Source organism: Rousettus aegyptiacus, unplaced genomic scaffold, assembly GCF_014176215.1.
Source record: "Rousettus aegyptiacus isolate mRouAeg1 unplaced genomic scaffold, mRouAeg1.p scaffold_m13_p_1, whole genome shotgun sequence".
Classification (NCBI taxonomy): domain Eukaryota; kingdom Metazoa; phylum Chordata; class Mammalia; order Chiroptera; family Pteropodidae; genus Rousettus; species Rousettus aegyptiacus.
In genome coordinates, this window is record NW_023416284.1 from 9,611,654 (window position 1) to 9,629,438 (window position 17,785).

General features: G+C 56.8%; 1 protein-coding gene across 3 annotated transcripts in view; it reads left to right on the top strand.

The window, feature by feature from the left end:
- The window catches only part of CROCC (ciliary rootlet coiled-coil, rootletin), a 36,203-nt gene extending 19,219 nt beyond the window's left edge, over positions 1-16,984 (top strand). For 2 of the 3 annotated variants that reach the window (XM_036229099.1, XM_016128383.2), the window contains 17 exons: positions 948-1,127; positions 1,823-1,957; positions 2,346-2,489; positions 2,916-3,154; positions 3,654-3,813; positions 5,522-5,689; positions 6,839-7,211; positions 10,252-10,427; positions 10,532-10,652; positions 10,943-11,106; positions 12,195-12,410; positions 13,072-13,296; positions 13,728-13,877; positions 14,191-14,391; positions 14,606-14,737; positions 15,357-15,536; positions 16,343-16,984. In XM_036229099.1, the coding sequence (XP_036084992.1) occupies positions 948-1,127; positions 1,823-1,957; positions 2,346-2,489; positions 2,916-3,154; positions 3,654-3,813; positions 5,522-5,689; positions 6,839-7,211; positions 10,252-10,427; positions 10,532-10,652; positions 10,943-11,106; positions 12,195-12,410; positions 13,072-13,296; positions 13,728-13,877; positions 14,191-14,391; positions 14,606-14,737; positions 15,357-15,536; positions 16,343-16,429 (3,051 nt within the window). In that variant the 3' untranslated portion in view covers positions 16,430-16,984. The remainder of the gene's footprint in view (positions 1-947; positions 1,128-1,822; positions 1,958-2,345; positions 2,490-2,915; positions 3,155-3,653; positions 3,814-5,521; positions 5,690-6,838; positions 7,212-10,251; positions 10,428-10,531; positions 10,653-10,942; positions 11,107-12,194; positions 12,411-13,071; positions 13,297-13,727; positions 13,878-14,190; positions 14,392-14,605; positions 14,738-15,356; positions 15,537-16,342) is intronic. The other variant, XM_036229097.1, reaches the window with a different exon arrangement.
- Positions 16,985-17,785: the final 801 nt, after the last annotated feature.

Genomic DNA, 17,785 nt, shown 5'->3' on the forward strand with positions numbered 1-17,785 from the left:
TTATTATGGCACTAGGCTATTCTCCAGAGTGGGCCTCAGGATAGGGGACCTGAGTCACTCATGTTGGACAGGGCTGCCTCTGGCAGAGGTTCAGGCTGTGGCTGCTTGACTCCAGGAGGCGCCATTCGCCTTGTAGTCTTCTTGGATTTAGGTAGATAGTATCGCACTTCTCCAGCAGGTGGCAGTGAAGCATTCGAAGTTTCACAAAGTTGCCCCCGGGGCCCATGCTGGGGCCAGGCATCACCCTCAGACCCTGCCTGTGGGTTCCAGCCACCCACCCGGTCGCCAGGGAGCAAACTCCTGTGCCCTCTTTACTACCCCTGCCCCACCTGACTTGTCCTCTCAATGTCACCAAATCCGTACTCTTTCCTGCTGCTTTGCCATTCCCAGACCCCGAACTCCCTTCATTCCTCACAGCCAACCCAGCTCTCCTCTAGCCCTACCCCCAATCCTGGTCCCTCTTCCTCAGCGTCCCCGTTGCCCTGACTGTCCTCAGAATCAGGCCACCTTCGCATAGCCCACAGGGCCTGGTTGCTGCCCGTGACTCTGGCCCCATTGCTTACCATGTCCCCCTTGCAGTCCAAGTTCCTGTGACCCTTAAATATTATGATTTCCCTGTATATTGTGTTTCCTCTTCCCTCCAGGCCATCTCTGGGACGGTCCTCTGGCCTTGGGCTTCTTTTCTTTTTCTCTCTTTCCTGGCTGACAGCTGCTTGTCTCTCTTCCAGGAAATGTTCTCTGACTCGCAGACCAGGGCTGCTGCTCCTAGGGGCTCCCACAGTCCTGGTGTGTCCCTGTCACAGCCTTTATCGTCCATCCCACCTTGTAGTTACCTGGTCACCTATCTCTCAGACTCTGGGATACAGGTAGCCCTTGCTGCCCTGAGGTTGGCAAGGGGCAGCCTGGGCCCAGCCTCGTGGGTCACATGTGCCGGGGCTCGCCCCCAGGAGGCGGCGTGGCGGGAGCTGGAGGCAGAGCGGTCCCAGCTGCAGAGTCAGCTGCAGCGAGAGCAGGAGGAGCTGCTGGCCCGGCTGGAGGCTGAGAAGGAAGAGCTGAGCGAGGAGATTGCCGCCCTGCAGCAGGAGCGTGATGAGGGCCTCCTCCTGGCCGAGAGCGAGAAGCAGCAGGTTCGTGCGGCCCCCACTGCTGCCTGGCCGGCCCCTGTTCTGGGATTGGTGCCCGCTCAGCCACCTAGCAGCTAGCAATTACGATTCCCTCTCTGGGCCTCAGTTTCCCTACCTGCAGGATGGGGACATGCAAGGGGTGTTTGTGAAGCAATGCTAAGACCCATGTTCAGTACCCCATGCCAGGCGCACAGTGGGACCTTGCAGAGTGGTAGCCACAGCTGTGACACCACGAGCCCTGGTTCCAGGAACGCTGACCCACACTCTTCCATTTCTCCTCCCACCCTGGGCTGGGCACGCGGTCCCTGTGACTGCGACTGCCATCTGAGCGGTCCCGTGATGCCGACACGTATCAGTCGACCCTCCTCAGAAAGAATGAACTCCCGACTTTCCCATAATGTCATGGAGACAGGTCAGACTGTGTCCCTCTCCTCACTTGGGCAAGTTACTTTACCTCTTCGAGCCTTGGTTTCCTCACCTATAAAATGGGAAGACTGAAGGGCCCTGCTTCAGGGTTGTCGTGGCAAGTTAATGAGATCTATAAATCGTATTCATGTCTAGTTACCATTACTATTGCACCTTTCTTGGGCTATAGAGGGGGTGAACCTACAGCTCTGCCTTACATCCACTTGTGGTGGCCCAGGCATGTCCCCAAGACCAACAAAGTCTCCATACCCCTTGCTCCCCGCTTCTCCTAGGCCCTGTCCCTGAAGGAGTCCGAGAAGACGGCATTGTCAGAGAAGTTGATAGGTACACGGCACAGCCTGGCCACCATCTCTCTGGAGATGGAGCGACAGAAACGAGATGCTCAGAGCCGGCAGGAGCAGGACCGGGTAGGGTGGACTGGGCAGGTGGGCCTCCATCTGAGCTGGGAGGATACAGCCTTTCTGGAGGAGCCCCATGTCTGAGGGAGAGGCATGGCTCTGCCCTGGGGAAGCATCTAGGCTGTGTGGGGAGCTTCAGCCCTCCCCTGGGGGTCCCCATCTGATGGACGTGGCACAGCTCTGCCCTGGGGAATCCCCTAGTCTGGAGGAGAGACCAGCTCTGTGGACTGCATTCGCTAGGCATCGAGGGATCACAAAGGGTCGGGCCGGCCAGCCGAAGGGGCCGTGTTTGGAGCTGAAAGTAAACAGTTCAGCTGGCCCAGTTGGGAGGAGTGAGGGGTCAGAGGGGAGATGAGAATGGGGGCACCGCACCATCTGAGGAGCCCATCTATCCTAGAGCACTGTGAACGCCCTGACATCGGAGCTGAGGGACCTACGGGCCCAGCTGGAGGAGGCTGCCACCGCCCATGCCCAGGAGGTGAAGAGGCTGCAAGAGCAGGCCCGAGACCTGGGCAGGCAGCGGGAATCCTGCATGCGTGAGGTGAGCCGACTGCCTCACCCTCTTCCGGGCAGCACCCCCTCAGCACTGCTGGGGACCCAGAAGAGTGTTTAGATTCATCCCTGCATTGGAGGATAAATGAACAGCCAACTGAGAAAGGACGCAGCGAGCATTTATTAAGTACCTGCTGTATACATGTGGGACTCAGGGTGCTCAAGGAGGGGCTGGTGAGGCCCCTGCCCTTGTGGTGTCTCCCATGGGATCATCGTGATCAGTTATTCAGACCAAAGCATCTCTGACTCCAGCACACTTTGCCCCAAATCATAACTCACGCCTGTGGTCTGAATTGATGCAGAGCAATGGGTCGGGCGCCCTGTGGCCAGGCATGTGGGTACGGGCTGGTTTCCGCCACAGCCCAGCTGGAGAGGGGCCCGACCCGTGCCCTGTGACGACCCACTGTCCCCTCAGGCAGAGGAGCTTCGGACCCAGCTGCGCCTGCTGGAGGACGCCCGCGACGGGTTGCGGCGGGAGCTGCTGGAGGCCCAGCGCAAGGTGCGTGAGAGCCAGGATGGCCGCGAGGCCCAGCGGCAGGAGCTGGGCGAGCTGCGGCGCGGCCTGAGCGAGGGCGCCAAGGAGCGCGAGGCCCTGCGGCGGTCCAACGAGGAGCTGCGGGCTGCTGTCAAGAAGGCGGAGAGCGAGCGGATCAGGTGGGGTGACGCAGGCCGACCAGCCCTGAGTCCTTTGCCGAGCCCTGTCCTTCGCACCGCACTTTGCCCCTGGAAGCTAACTTTATCTGGCAAGGTTCAGGGGAAATGGCACAGGTGTGGAATCTCTGCCCTTTCACTGAAGCCTGGCATTTGGGTCAGTTTAAGTCATTTTTCTTACCTGAAGGAAAGGGAAAAGTAACAGCAGGTGGTGTTGGGTCCAGACTCCGACCCCTACTGGTATCTCCCTGGATCCTAGTGCACACACCCCCACCCTGAGTCACTGGTCCACCTGTCCCAGCCGAGGGCCTGGGCTCCGACCCTGGTGAGGTCAAGTCAGGAGGGGGCCACATGGGCAAGCAGCACTTAGAACACCTCCCAGCCAAGACGTGGTCTGACGCGTTCCCGGCGTCAGCGGAAGGGGCTTCTGCGCAGAGCCACACACTGTACTCTTCCCAGGTCCTGGGGCTACCTCTGACCTCTGCCCCCTACCCCCCTCCAGCCTGAAGCTTGCCAATGAGGACAAGGAGCAGAAGCTGGCACTCCTGGAGGAGGCACGGGTGGCCGTGGGCAAGGAGGCTGGAGAGCTGCGGGCTGGGCTGCAGGAGGTGGAGCGCTCGCGGCTAGAGGCTCGGAGGGAGCTGCAGGAGCTCCGGCGGCAGGTACCCAGTGCTGCACCCTCCCTGGGCACTTGCTATGTGTGACCCTGAGCCGGGAGCACCCCCTTTCTGGAGCCGAGGCCCCTCATATGTAAAACCACAGGCTTGAACTATAACAAGGCTTCTTACCTAACTTTGGTATTAATTGGTGGGCTTCGAGTCCTTGAACCCCTGAAACCATGTGCAGAAGTATGTCTGCATGTGTGTGCATGTGTGCGTGAGTGTGCGTGTGTACATTTGTGTACATATGATTCACATTTTTCCAAGGAGAGGGTCTGGAGTATTTATCCAGATCTCAAAGGAATCTGTGAACAAGAGATGCGGATCCCCTGAACTAGATTGGGAGCTGGCAACCTTTTTTTGTAAAGATCCTAGTAGTAAATGTTTTCAGCTTTATGGGCCATAGTGTCTCTGTCACAACTGCTCAGCTCCGCCATCGCAGTGAGAACGCAGCCCTGAACAGTACGTAAATGAGTGGGAGTGTGTCCCATGAAAATTTTGTATGGATGCTGAGATTTGAATTTTATAGAATTTTCATGTGTCAAAAAATGCTGTTCTTCTTTTGCTTTTCTCTCAACTATCTTTTTAAAATGAACCACTTGTAACTATTTAAAAAGGTAAAAGTCATCCTTAGTGCAAGGCCTTGCAGAAGCAGGCAGCTGGTGGACTTGGACTGTCTGTATGTACCTTGCTGACCCCTGAACTAGATGATCTCCAAACTCATCACCAAGAGCAAACTTTTAACAGGCACCTTCTGCATCCTGGGCACCATGGACACCATGGGCGCAGGCTCTCCCATTCTGGAAGACTCGCAGAACAGGAAACAGCCCCGTTCAGTTCCATTTGGGGCCTAGGCTCTGCCTACCCAGAGATGATATCACAGCCTGAATAAGGAACCCTCTCTACCGCCCACCACAGCCCCCTTTACCCAGGCCCTTCCTATTGGGTGATGTCCTGGAACCACAGGAGTCCCTGAAATTTGTGGCTTTTTCTGGGTTCTTTGAGCCCCACAGCATGATCTCATGTTCCCCTCGCTATAATGCTGTGGGGTAGGTAGGCCTTACCCACTACCTACTTCTATGGGGAAACAGGGGCTTAGAACACAGCTTTGCATCCCACTTGTCAGAGATCCAATCCCAGGCTGCTGCTTGGGGGCTGTGCGACTTTAGGCAAGTCACTTTCCCTCTCTGAGCTTCAGTTTTCTCATCTCTTAAGTAGGGTTAGTGTTAGTACCTACCCCATATTAAACAAGTTAATATGAGCAAAGTGCTTAGAACAGGGATGGACACGTGGCGAGCACTCCATAATAGTTAGGCATTATACAGGTGAAAGGTGACCAGGGAGCTGTGGTTTCTGCCTTGCAGAACTCCTGGTCTGATGCGGTTCTGCCCTCCTTCCCCCGATCCTTGTAATAGGTAGTTATGATCAGATGGTAAACTGAGGTCATTGGTGCCCAGGTGCCTGGCATGGCTCGAGCCTGGTAGAGTTATCTAGCGCTCCCAGTAGATCTGGGGTGGTGTTCGATGTCCATATCCCTAGACCAGTGTGCCCGGGTACCTCCTGTGCCAGGCATGGACTGTGCAGCGTGTGGAGGCACAGCCTAGCAGGCTGCTGCTGTGAGAGCCGGCAGCTACCACCCAACACCCTGGGCTAGAAGGGGCCGTGGCTGCTGAGAATGGGTCCTAGGTCCTGTGTCTGCTCTCTCTCACAGATGAAGATACTGGACAGTGAGAATGCCAGGCTGGGCAGGGAGCTAGTGGAGCTGCAGGGTCGCCTGGCACTGGGCGAGCGAGCAGAAAAGGAGGGCCGTCGGGAGGCCCTGGGCCTCAGACAGAAGCTGCTGAAGGGCGAGGCCAGCCTGGAGGCCATGCGGCAGGAGGTAAATATGAGGGCGGGCAGGCTGCCTGGAGGAGGGTGGTCCTAGGAGGCAGTTAGGGTGCTCTGTGCCTCCTTCCTTCAGGGAGAAGCAGGCGGGGACTCCAATGCTGGAGTCATTCTGAGAGACCAGTCCCTAGGACCTGTCACTGTCCCTACTCCTTGAGATTCTTCCCCAGATGTGATAGTAATAACAGCTGCAAGAACCGTATAGCAAAGGAGGGAGGGATGGGGGGAGATCTGTAGATATAACCTTGTTCGATTCTCCTGGCAGCCTCATCAGGTAAGGTACAGTTAGCCCCATTTTATAGAGAGAACTAGGCACTGAGGTCAAGAGAGGTCAAGGGATCTACTCAAGATCACACGACCGTGCAGGTCTGTCAGACCCCAAAGCCTGCACTCTTTCCACTCTGCCTTTTTCTGGCTGTTTTACTACATTGAATCTACGGCGTGACCTTGACTAAGCCACGTAAACTCTCTGTGCTTCAGAGCACTCGTGGGATAGGGGCTGGCACAGCAGCAGAGGTATCGAGCCTCGGCGGGCCCTGGTACCTACGTGGTGTCCAGTAGACGGTGGTTCCCAGTGAAACTGATGACCGGGAGAAGTTGACTCGTTCTCTAAACCAGAGGGGTGTGTGATCATGTACTCTGTCAGTAAATAATGCTTTAGTACAGGCCCCCATTATGTGATTTATTGATAATTTATGTGCACTCAGAGGCAGTGTAGCCTGGTGGTTAAGGTAACAGCCTTTGAAGCCAGATTGCCTGGCTTTGAATCCTAGCTCTCACTTTGCTAGTTGTGTGGTCTTGGGTAAGCTGTTTGACTGCTGTGTGCCTCAGTTTCCTCATTTGTGGGCTGGAGATGATTCATAGTGATAGAGGTTTTTTTGGGGGGTAGGGGAGTACTTAGTGCCTGGCACTGATGTCTTACGTATGGAAGCTTTAGCTGTTTATTACTAATAAACTGTGTACATAGAAGGAAGAGAAAAAACATTCTAATTGCTTCTTCTCACTCTCCCATGGATATTCCTTTCCTGCTTGGTGGAAGCCACTTGTGAGAGAGTGAGCACCAGGCTAGGCCTAGGAGGCGGTGGCGTTAGGTTGGGGGGGCGGTGGCCTTGCTGACCCCCACCTCCTTGTCCCCCTGCCCCAGCTTCAGGGAGCCCAGCGGAAGCTGCAGGAACAAGACGGGGAGTTCCGGGCCCGCGAACGAGGCCTGCAGGGCTCCTTGGAGGAGGCGCGCAGCGCTGAGAAGCAGCAGCTGGACCATACCCGCAGCCTGGAGTTGAAACTGGAGGCGGTGCGAGCCGAGGCCGCGGAGCTGGGGCTGCGGCTGAGCGCGGCCGAGGGCCGGGCACAAGGCCTGGAGGCCGAGCTGGCCCGCGTCGAGGCGCAGCGGCGCGCGGCGGAGGCCCAGCTGGGCGGCCTGCGCTCTGCCCTACGCCGGGGGCTGGGCCTCGGCCGCGCACCCAGCCCCGCCCCGCGGCCCCTGCCCAGCTCCCCAGTCCGCAGTGCGCCCGCGGGAGGTGAGCAGTGGGCCAGGGCCACTGGGAAGGGGAGGGCCGGGGAGCCAGGCCTCCGCCCCAATTCTAGTTCTGTTTCGCCTCTGAGCCCACCACTGGTCTGGCCCGCCCCTCCTTTGATGAGCAGGCTCAAACCCTGCCCCTTGGTCTAGCCCCTGCCTCCTGGCGGAGAGCCGTCCCTCGCATCGCTTTCTGTCTCTTCGAAGAGCCCGCCCTTTACTGGGCCTCGCCCCTCTTTTAAAGCTGACGCTCCTCCCCTTCGGGTCTTAGCTCCCAGGGTCGCTGTTATTTAATTTTAATTTTTAATTTATCCTTTAAACCTTGCTTCTTTTTAAAAGGGGGTGGAAGGCACCCCGTCTCGATTCCCCTAACTCCTTCTAGGCTTTGAGCACCCCATTCTCTTCTGTCTACCATCCCTAGCTCTACACCCCTCCATACCAAGGCCTCTGACCCCCAGATCTCCCCAGATACACACCCAGCTCAAGACCCCTTTCAGGGACTCCTCCAGAAGTCCTCCCAGCCCCACCTGCTCCCAAGGCCCAGTGGATGGTGCTGGAAAAATCAGCCCTGTGCTTCTGAGGTGGGGGCGTGCGAGCACCCCTTTAGGGAGCGTTCATCCTGTCTCAGCCTGACAATCTCATCTTGATTCCTAGGCCTTAGAACCTTAAATCTCTGGGAAACGCACTACAGGATACCAAGTCATTGCCTTTTCAAATCCATAGATTCAGCCCCAGGATCACATTCATTCATTCAGTTAATGTTTACTGAGCACAATTTAAGCACTAGGGATGGAGCAGTAAACAAGACTGACAAGCATGTCTGCTCTTATGCCGTTCGTAGTCTAGGCATGGGAGTAGCAGACAAGAAACATGATATGTAAATGGAATACAGAACGTGTTGGGTAATGGTAAGGGCTGGAAAATAGGTAAGGAAAACTAAGCCAAGGGACATTGCTGGGAGAATGTAAAATGGTGCAGCCACTGTGGAAAATGGTTTGGCAATCCCTCAGAAAGTTAAATTTAGAGTTACCATATGACCCAAGAATTCCGCCCCTAGGTATATACCCAAAAGAATTGAAAGCAGGGGCATACTTGTACACCAGTGTTCACAGCAGCATTTTCACGATAGCCAAAAGGCGGAAGCAACCAGTGTCCATCCACAGATGAAATGGATAAACAAAAATGTGATGTATCCATGCAAAGGAATAGGATTCAGAAGCCTTAAAAAAGGAATGACATTCTGACAAATGCTACAACATGGATGAACCTTGACAACATACTAAGTGAAACAAGCGAGTCACAAAAAGACAAATATAGTATGATTCCACTTACGTGAAATGTCTAAAATAGACAAATTCATAGAGACAAAGTAGATTAGAGGTTGCAAGGGGCCGGGAGAGAGGGAAGTTGGCAGTGAACACTTAATGAATACAGGTTTCCATTGGAAAGGATGTTAGTTGGCTGGAGCTACCATAATAGTACCATAAACAGCGTCTTAAACAACAGAAATTTATGTCTCATGGTTGTAGAGGCCAGAAGTCTGAGATCAAGGTGTGGACAGGGCCGAGCTCCATCTGAAGATGCTGGGGAAGGACCTCTTCCAAGCCTGGTCTAGATTTCCCCTTTTTATAATGACACCCATCATATTAGAGTAGGACCCACCTCATTCCAATATGACCTCATCCTGATTAATGACATCTGCAACAACCCTGTTAAACAAGGTCACATACTGAGGTACCGGCAGTTAGGACAATCAACGTGTGACTTTTGGGGAGACACAATTCAACCCACAAATAGGGGTGTTGAAAAGATTTGGAAACAGATGGCGGCAATGATTGCATAACATGAATATAATTAATGCCACTAAATCATACACTTAAAGATGATTAGAAAGACATGTATCTCTTTTATCACAAAAAAGATTTTAAACAAGGCAGAGACGGGGCCTAGGGTATTTGTAGGGGGACAGGGAGCGCCCCAGTGAGGAGGTGGTAGGAAAAGGAAGAATGGGAGAAGAGACTCAGAACGAGCGGAAGTACCTGTCCAGTGAGCAGCACGGTTGACAGCAGCTGGAGTATAGCAAGCAAAGGAAAAGGAGAGGCGAGGACGTGGGGACAAGGGACCTGCTCAAGCAGTCCTTGCAGGCCACTGCAAGAATGCTGGTTTTTACTCTGAGGGGATGGAAGCCCCAACGACAGTGGGTGGATGTCCTGCTGTGGGTCCTTTGGACGCTGCGGACCTGTCAGTTTGGGTGTCACTTGGCAGAGGCAGGAGGATCCCAGCAGGCTGAACCCTGTCATATAGCTCTGATGTTGACATCTAGGAACTGTCCCGTCTCTGTCCACCCTGCCCCCTCCCACCTCTGCTGCTCATTGTCTTCCCAGCTTCCAGACAAGCAAATGGGTTAACTGCTTTGCATCTGCACAGCCCGTGAAAGAGAGGAATTGGCCCTTACCTCTCAGGGAATTACTGTGAGGATGAAATGAGCTGATGTAGGCCAAGCATTGGCCCGGTGTCAGCACTCAGTACAGGGAAACATGGAGGTGATGGGGCGTCGACCCTTGGACTGGGCCCTGAGGATAAAGCCGTCAGGGTGTTCGTGGTCTGAGACGAGGGGAGCAGACATTGGAGCCCCATGAGGGTAGGATGAGCTCACCCCACTGCAGCCTAGGGCCAGGGAGATCTCTGGGGAGTGGTCTTCACATTTAGGCCTAAAGGAAATGGGCCAGGCAAAGTGAAGGCCCTAGTAATGGAAGAGGGTGTGTTCTAGAACATGGGAGCTGAGGGGGATGTGGAGTGACTAGCTTGTAAAGGGTGAGAGGCTGATGCCAGGGTATGTAACGTGGCCTCTAGGTTGGGCTTGGCTCTGAGGGCTGTGGGGGTTGGTGCAGGGTGAGGCAGGAGGGCGAGGAGACCCAGTGTGTGCTGTGGGAAGCTCATGTGGACACAGTAGGGATGAGGAAAATGCATTAAGAGCTTGCAGACACCATCCTGGCAGGAGAGGCCAGTGGCTCCTGCATCCCTGAGCACGTTTCCCCCTCTAGGAAGTGGGGAAGGGCTCAGCAGCCCCAGCCCCGGCCCCTTGGAACGCAGCCCTGGATCTGAGCCACCATCCCCAGGACCTGCCACCTCCCCAGCGTCTCCAGACCTAGACCCGGAGTCGGTGCGGGGGGCCCTCCGGGAGTTCCTGCAGGAGCTGCGGAGCGCCCAGAGAGAACGGGTGAGGCTGGGCGTGAGCAGCCGGACAGGGAACTGGGTCGTTGAGGGCCCTCTGCAGGTTGTCAGAGCAGGGGTCTTCCCTTTCCCTCAACCTTGGGGCTGCAGGATGAACTTCGGGCCCAGACGAGTGCCCTGAGTCACCAGCTGGATGAGATGGAAACCGAGAGGGACAGCGCAATGTCACGGGCAAGGCAGCTGCAGAAGGCCATGGCCCAGAGTGAGGAAGGTGAGTCTGACCCCCTGGGTCTTTGCTCTCTCGTGCCCTTAAACAGCTAAAGTGGGAGGCTGTGGGATTGCCCGGAGCGGCTCATGCATCTGTGACCTGAGACATGTGATCACGTCTCCTCTAGAGGACCCTCCCTGGTCTGCTCTATCCCATGTCCAGGGCCACAGACCCTCAAGGACTCAGAGAGGCAGACCCCGTGGTGGGTGGAGGGCAGGCGGGGTGTTTTGGGGCCTGGTTCAGGCCTCGGGGCTGTGCCTGGCCAGGCCTGATGCCTGGGGTGGGGGCTGCAGCCAGGCGCAGTGTGGACGGGCGGCTGAGTGGGGCCCAGGCGGAGCTGGCGCTGCAGGAGGAGAGCGTGAGGCGCAGCGAGCGGGAGCGCCGGGCCGCGCTGGACCAGGTGGCCACCCTGGAGAGGAGCCTGCAGACCACCGAGAACGAGCTCCGGGCCAGCCAGGTAGGCAGGAGCTGAGGGCCAGCAAGGGCAAGGCGGGGATCTGCATGCCTGAATGGGTGTTTGTAAGTCCTACTGTGTGCATCTCTGTTTGTCAGCCTTGGTCTCAGCACCTACTGCAGTGACCACTCTATGACTCTCTCCAAAAGCACGTTCAGAGTCCCTCATCTCGTTGAGGACACTAGGCTGGCTGTAGAAGGAAGAGTCGGGCTTTTGGACCTGACAGACCTGGGTTTAAGCTTGGCCCTCTTACTCATTAGCCAGCCTGAATCTCATTTTCTTTATCTGTGAAAGGGAGAGACAAATAATTATCTCACGCAGATGATGCCCATCAGCTCTTCACACATGGGTGGTTCTTAGGGACCTTTGTTTCCTTTGACTCTGTAGAGCCACATGAGTGGTATCCTGGTGGGTTTATGTGTATTTGGAGAACATCTTGTGTATACGTGTGTGCACGCACGCGTGCCTGGGGCAGGAGGCACAGGCCCTGGTGGTGACAGTCCAAGTTGCCAAAGACAAGCCCTTCTCGTAGCCACAGACCCCTCCATTCCTGTCTCCTTTCCTCCCCCAGCACTCCGTTACTGCCCGCCCTTCTGGCTCTGGGCCGAGCTTGAGCTGGGTTGTTGTGTCTGCGGCTCCAGCTCTGGCCCTGGGCCCAGCCACAGGGGCTGCGGGAGGAGGCCAGGAACAAAGCTGGGCAGGAGCCAGAGTGGGGTTGCCCGGTGCAGACATGGCAAGGTTGGGGCTCTGAGGAGGCAGGAAAGGGGCCAGGCCTGGGGGTGCTGTTGTAAGAACACCCCGTTGACCTGCCCTGTCTCTAGAATGGTAACGGGGATGGAAGTACCCCAGTCTGTCTTGCTGTCCTGTCCCTACTCCCCAAGCCACCTCCATTGTCTGACCACACGTAGCTCCGGAGGGGAAGAACATCATCCCCGAAAACCCCAGATGGAGCCCAGGGCTCCTGCCTGACTTAGCTCGGGTCACGCATGCAGCATCTGGACAGCTCCCCACTTTCTCTGAAGAGTCTCGAGTGATGCGGGAGGTGTGGGATGGGCTGGACACCTGGGGCCTGAGCCCGCCCCTACCCACAGGAAAAGATCAGCAAGATGAAGACCAACGAGGTGAAGCTGGAGAGCGACAAGCGGCGCCTGAAGGAGGTGCTGGATGCCTCCGAGAGCCGCACCATCAAGCTCGAGCTGCAGCGGCGCTCCCTTGAGGGCGAGCTGCAGCGCAGCCGCCTGGGCCTGAGCGACCGCGAGGCCCAGGCCCAGGCCCTCCAGGATCGGGTGGACTCCCTGCAGAGACAGGTGCGTCCCCTCCCCTACTTGAAGGCTCCTCATCGGCGGGCCCAGGGCCAAGTGCTTGACAGGGGTGACATAATCCTCCCAGCAACCCCGTAAGGCAAGTATTAGCATCATCCTCATTTCACAGATGGATCAATGAAGGCTCAGGGAGGGGACGTCATCTCCTAAGATCACATAGTTAATAAGAGGCAGAGCCGAAATGAGAATTTAGGACTGGTCGATGACAGAATCTGCATTCATAGGAAGCATGTGGGACAAGTTAGATTTGTAGATTCTGCTCATTTCCCTTTTTGCCTTCGCTGCCAGGAAGCTCGTCTCTAACTAGAATGTTGAGCAATTCTGCTGGCCCTGCATAGTTACGCACCAAAGTCAGCAACATAGAAAATTCCAGGGTTGTAGTAGATACCCTTTCTCCTCCGTGACAGGGAGGAGAGGAGCATAAGAACGGAGGAGACCACGGGGTCTGAGACAACGAGGCTGATGGTGCTCTGAGTGAGGGCGGCAGTGGGACGGGGCCTCGGCAGTAGGCTGAGCCAGTAGGAGCAAGAAATATTGGTGATGAAGGCCTAGAGAGAGGGAAGGGCTTCTCTTGGCTTGGGTTGGACCTTCTAGAGGCCACAGCAAGGGCAGAGCCACTTTACCATCCTGTCTGCCCTCCTGCCAGGTGGCAGACAGTGAGATGAAGGCAGGGACTCTGCAGCTGACTGTGGAGCGGCTGAGCGGGGCCCTGGCCAAGGTGGAGGAGAGCGAGGGGGCCCTGCGTGACAAGGTGCAGGGCCTGACGGAGGCCCTAGCCCAGAACAGTGCCAGCCTCACCAGCACCCAGGACAAGAATCTGCAACTGCAGAAGGCCCTGACTGCCTGCGAACATGACCGCCAAGTGCTCCAGGTATCGCGATCCCAGGGACTGGCTTGGGGGATGGACCCAGAGAGAGAGGGAGTTAGTCAGTAGGGCAGGCTTGGACCTGGTAGAGAGCCAGCCAATGGGACAGTGTTAAAAAACCTAAAGAACCAATCAATGAGAGGGAGGGGTGGGCCTAATGAGAACATTACCCAATTAAAGGAGGTTCTGGGGGGTACAAAAGAACACCCTACTAATACAGGCTTGAGGGATCCAGGTGTAAGGTTAATGAGGGAAGAGATGAGGTTTGAGGGGTCCCCACCTTATGAAGTCAGTAGGTATGCTGTCTGGCTCACCCTCCAGGTGAGATGACTACCTGTTTTATGGGCTGTGAACCTGGCCCAAGATACAGAGTAGAATAGAGCCCTTTGCCTCAGAGCTCCCAGGCCAGCCTGGCACCATCAGCCTCTGTCCCCCAGGAACGGCTGGAGGCTGCTCGGCAGGCGCTATCTGAGGCCCGGAAGCAGAGCAGCTCCCTGGGCGAGCAGGTGCAGACGATGCGGGGTGAGCTGTCGGACCTGGAGCTGCAGCGGGTGGAGGCGGAGGGCCAGCTGCAACAGCTGCAGGAGGTGAGGGGCGGGGCGGGGACCTTCCCGCCCATCTCAGCCTCATCCCAAACCCAGGCTCAGCCTCCTGGGAGGAGGGACCCCCACAATCCACGAGTCCAGGAATGAAAAGAAACATGGTACTTCCATTATAGAGATGGAGAAACTGAGGCCCGGAGAGGAGAGCTGCCTGGCCTCAGGTGACAGTTCCCTAGTGCGGGCCTCACAGTCGCCCAGCTGAATGAGCGGGCATGGTAGGCTGGTACCGTCCTCCCCAAGCTTCAGGTGCACACAGTGAGGCCCAGAGTGACTCGGGACTTGCCGGCTTCTGCTGCAGGTGCTGCGGCAGCGACAAGAAGCTGAGGCCGCGGCCCTGCACATGGTCCAGAAGCTGCAGGACGAGCGGCAGCTGCTGCAGGAGCGTCTGGGCAGCCTGCAGCACGCGCTGGCCCAGCTGGAGGCCGAGAAGCGAGAGGTGGAGCGGTCAGCCCTACGGCTGGAGAAGGACCGGATGGCCCTCAAGAAGACACTGGACAAGGTGGGCTGCTCCTCAGGGCCCTCCCCTCCCCTCCTCTGGGTCCTAGCCATTCTAGTTCCAACTGCATGTCCCTAGGTCTGGGGGCCTCAGGTTCCCCCTGGTCCCTGGTCTTGCTGCCTCTAAGCAACACCCCACCCTGAGCCCCTTCCGCCTCCTGGGACCTTCCCTTCCTCCTTCCTGGGGACCCTGCTCCTCTCCTGCTCTCCCCACCTAGGTGGAGCGGGAGAAGCTTCGCAGCCATGAGGATACAGTGCGGCTAAGTGCAGAGAAGGGTCGCCTGGACCGCACACTCACGGGCGCGGAGCTGGAGCTGGCTGAGGCCCAGAGGCAGATCCAGCTGCTGGAGGTCCCGCCCCTGCCCACCCAACCCTGGACCCCCTCTCTTCCTAGCTCTGGGCCCCACCCCCACCCCCAGGCTGAGTGCCAGGTAGTCCCAAGAGTTACTGATAGTTTAGCCAGCCCAGTGCCCTCAACCTCACAACCTATGAGCCGAGACGCTGGAGGGGTCAGCCCAAAGATCCCTGAGGGGGGTCCTCCCCAGAGTGGAGCGAAAAGAAATGCTAACAGCCAGTTAGCATGTGAGCCTGTGTGTGCACATATGTTGTGGACGTGGAGAGGCGTGAGTACGTACAGATGTGTTTACGTGCGTAGATGTGTGTAGGAGTTATTGGGCTTTTTGCATGAGTGTTCATGTTTGCTTGTGTGCCTGTATGTATATGGGCCTGTTTTTGAATACGTGTGTGTGTGTGTGTGTGTGTGTACATGTGCACGTGCGTGCATCTGTCTAGGTACCCTAATCTGCAGGCCAGGAGGGCAGGGGGTCAGGGACAAGCAAGGATCTCTCCTGAATTCACCACCCCAAGGAGCTCCTCCTGCTCCGGGGAGGTGCCTAACACCCCCTTGTGCATACGCTCACATGCACACACACATGGAGCCAGACCCCTGACTAGTGGCCTCTCCGGCAGGCCCAGGTGGTGGTGCTAGAGCAGGACCAGAGCCCAGCCCGGCTGGAAGCAGAGGAGCAGCAACAGCTGGAGCTGCAGCAGGAGGTGGAGCGCCTGCGCAGTGCCCAGGTGCAGACGGAACGCACCCTGGAGGCTCGGGAGCGGGCCCACCGGCAGAGGGTGCGTGGGCTGGAGGAGCAGGTACTCAGGCCTGGCTGGGCTCCAGCCTCTCCCCTGCTGGGAACCAGCAGGACTCCCACCTTAGGAAGCTGGGCCAGGATGGAAGTGTGAACCTAGAAGAGGGGGAAGGGGAGAGGAGAAAGGGGCGAGGGTTGGGTGCGACCTCTTGGGTATAAGCAGTCAGTGGCACCCATAACTGTAATGGTCCAGTAGATCTTTGCCGATGTCAACCATGGCCGGACATAGGCTCAAGTGATGTCATTGTAACAGTCCCCTTGCCATGGCTCCACTGTCCTCTGGCGCCATACCCAGGCAGGCCCTCTCCCTGGGCAGCACAGGTGGCCTCAGTAGCTCCAGCCTTAGGTTATCCCAACAATCCTCATCCCCGGGCAGAGAGGGGGCCTTTTACTGAAAGCAACAGCAAAAGTCCCAGGGATGCTCCTCATTGGCCAGCGTCGATCCCAGGCCCCTTCCTGACCATCCTGACCTGGTTATGTCTGCAGGGCAAGGCTGCTCTGATAGGACAGACCTGGGTCACAGGTCCACCCCTGGAGTCAGGCGAATGCCAGGCCTATCAGAGTGATGAGAGTGGGAATGGGGTGGCCCCTAAATTGACGCTGAGCAGTCAGAGGACACCTGACTGTACCGTGGAACAGAAGGAGAAGGGAAGAAGATAGATACCCTGGTCCTTAGTAAGACCTGTTTTTCCTGCAACAGGCAGCATTGAGTCCCTTCTGGGGTCCCAGCTGCAGTTACCTGCCTTTCTGTGAAGTCAGGCTGAGGACCTGGGCTGGCTGAGCTGGCTCTACCTTCTCTTTCTTCTCCAGGTGTCTACTCTGAAGGGACAGTTGCAACAGGAGCTTCGAAGGAGTTCAGCATCCTTCTCCCCTGCCTCTGGCCCCAAGGAGAAGTGAGTCTCTTCCTGGCCGATACCCTAAAGAACAGGCAGCCCCGTGGTCAGGGAGGAGAGAAGCCTCCTCTCCTGCAGGATCCATGCAGAGCCTGGGCCTGTCGGGGCCACCAGAGCTCAGCTTGGGGTGAGGAGGGTCTGGGTTGGCAGTTCTGAGAGGTGGGACTCCAGTGCCAGGCCAGACCCACAGTGGCTCTCCAGTATCATCAGGGCCACCTGCCGTCTGTGGGCCCCACCTCAGTCCCCGGATGAGCTGTTCCAGATCGGACGAGATCCTTCCTGAGAGTGATGGAGCCAGAGCCAGGAGCCACAGCCCCTTGTTTCTGGCTCATGGTAAAGATGAAGCGGTGCCCAAGCCTAGGACAAGGGTCGGGGGCTCCGGCGCTGCCCCGGCTTCCCAGAGATCTCGGCGCCTTAGTTCAGAGTGTTTGTCAGGAACTCTTTGGAGTTCAGAGTCCCTGTATTTTTATACCTTTTTACCATGTTAACTGTTCAGAACTGTTGTGTTTTTGTAATAAGAAGTCACCGTTTTCTAAAAATGATTTTGTATAGACGTGTCCCTTTAACTCTCAGTGTGCCGCCTCCACCTGGGAGACATGTGGGGTCCCCCTGTGAGGGGCTCAGGGAATGGGGAGGCATTAGCCAGGCCTGTGGAACTTACCAGCCTCGAGATGTCGGGGTGGGGAGGCCTCTAAGGTCCATTTAACAGAAGGAGCTGTTGAAGCTTGGAGCTGTGACTCAACCTGCACAGCTTGACTCTCCAGCTGGAGCTTTCTCTCCTCATCCCCTGGCCCCTCAGAACAGAGCCCACCCTCTGGATAGTGACAGGCAGCGCAGTGAACAAATGCAGGCCTGGGATGAACATGGGGTCTCGCCCTGGCTCTGCTGAGTGAGCTTGGGCAAAGCTGCATAGCCTGTCAGGGCCTCGTTTTGCTCATCTGTAAAATGGGAACCTGCCCCACCCCAGGGTGGTTATGAGGGCATACACATGGAAGGTGTTCAATCAGTGTGTGTGCAAGGAGAAATTACTGGAATTTGTGGAGTCCAGTGGAGTCAGGTTCTGCGCCAGCTCTGCCAATTCTAGCAGTGGCCCCCTGAGTGGGTTACTTAATGCCTCTGGACTTAGTTTCCTTGTCTGTGGGATGGGGATATTTACTGTACCCAATGCATAGGCCTTTTTGGAAGGTTAAACAGGACTGCGTGTGGAGCCCGCACGCCGCATGCCGGTCAGGGGGAGGTATTATATCGGCTTGCCCGCTTTCTGCTCTCTGAACCACACCAGGCCTCCCCTCCCCCCACAAAGCCTGCTCTCAGAGTCCACCTACCTTGACTTCCTGCCTGACACCCTATACACACCCTC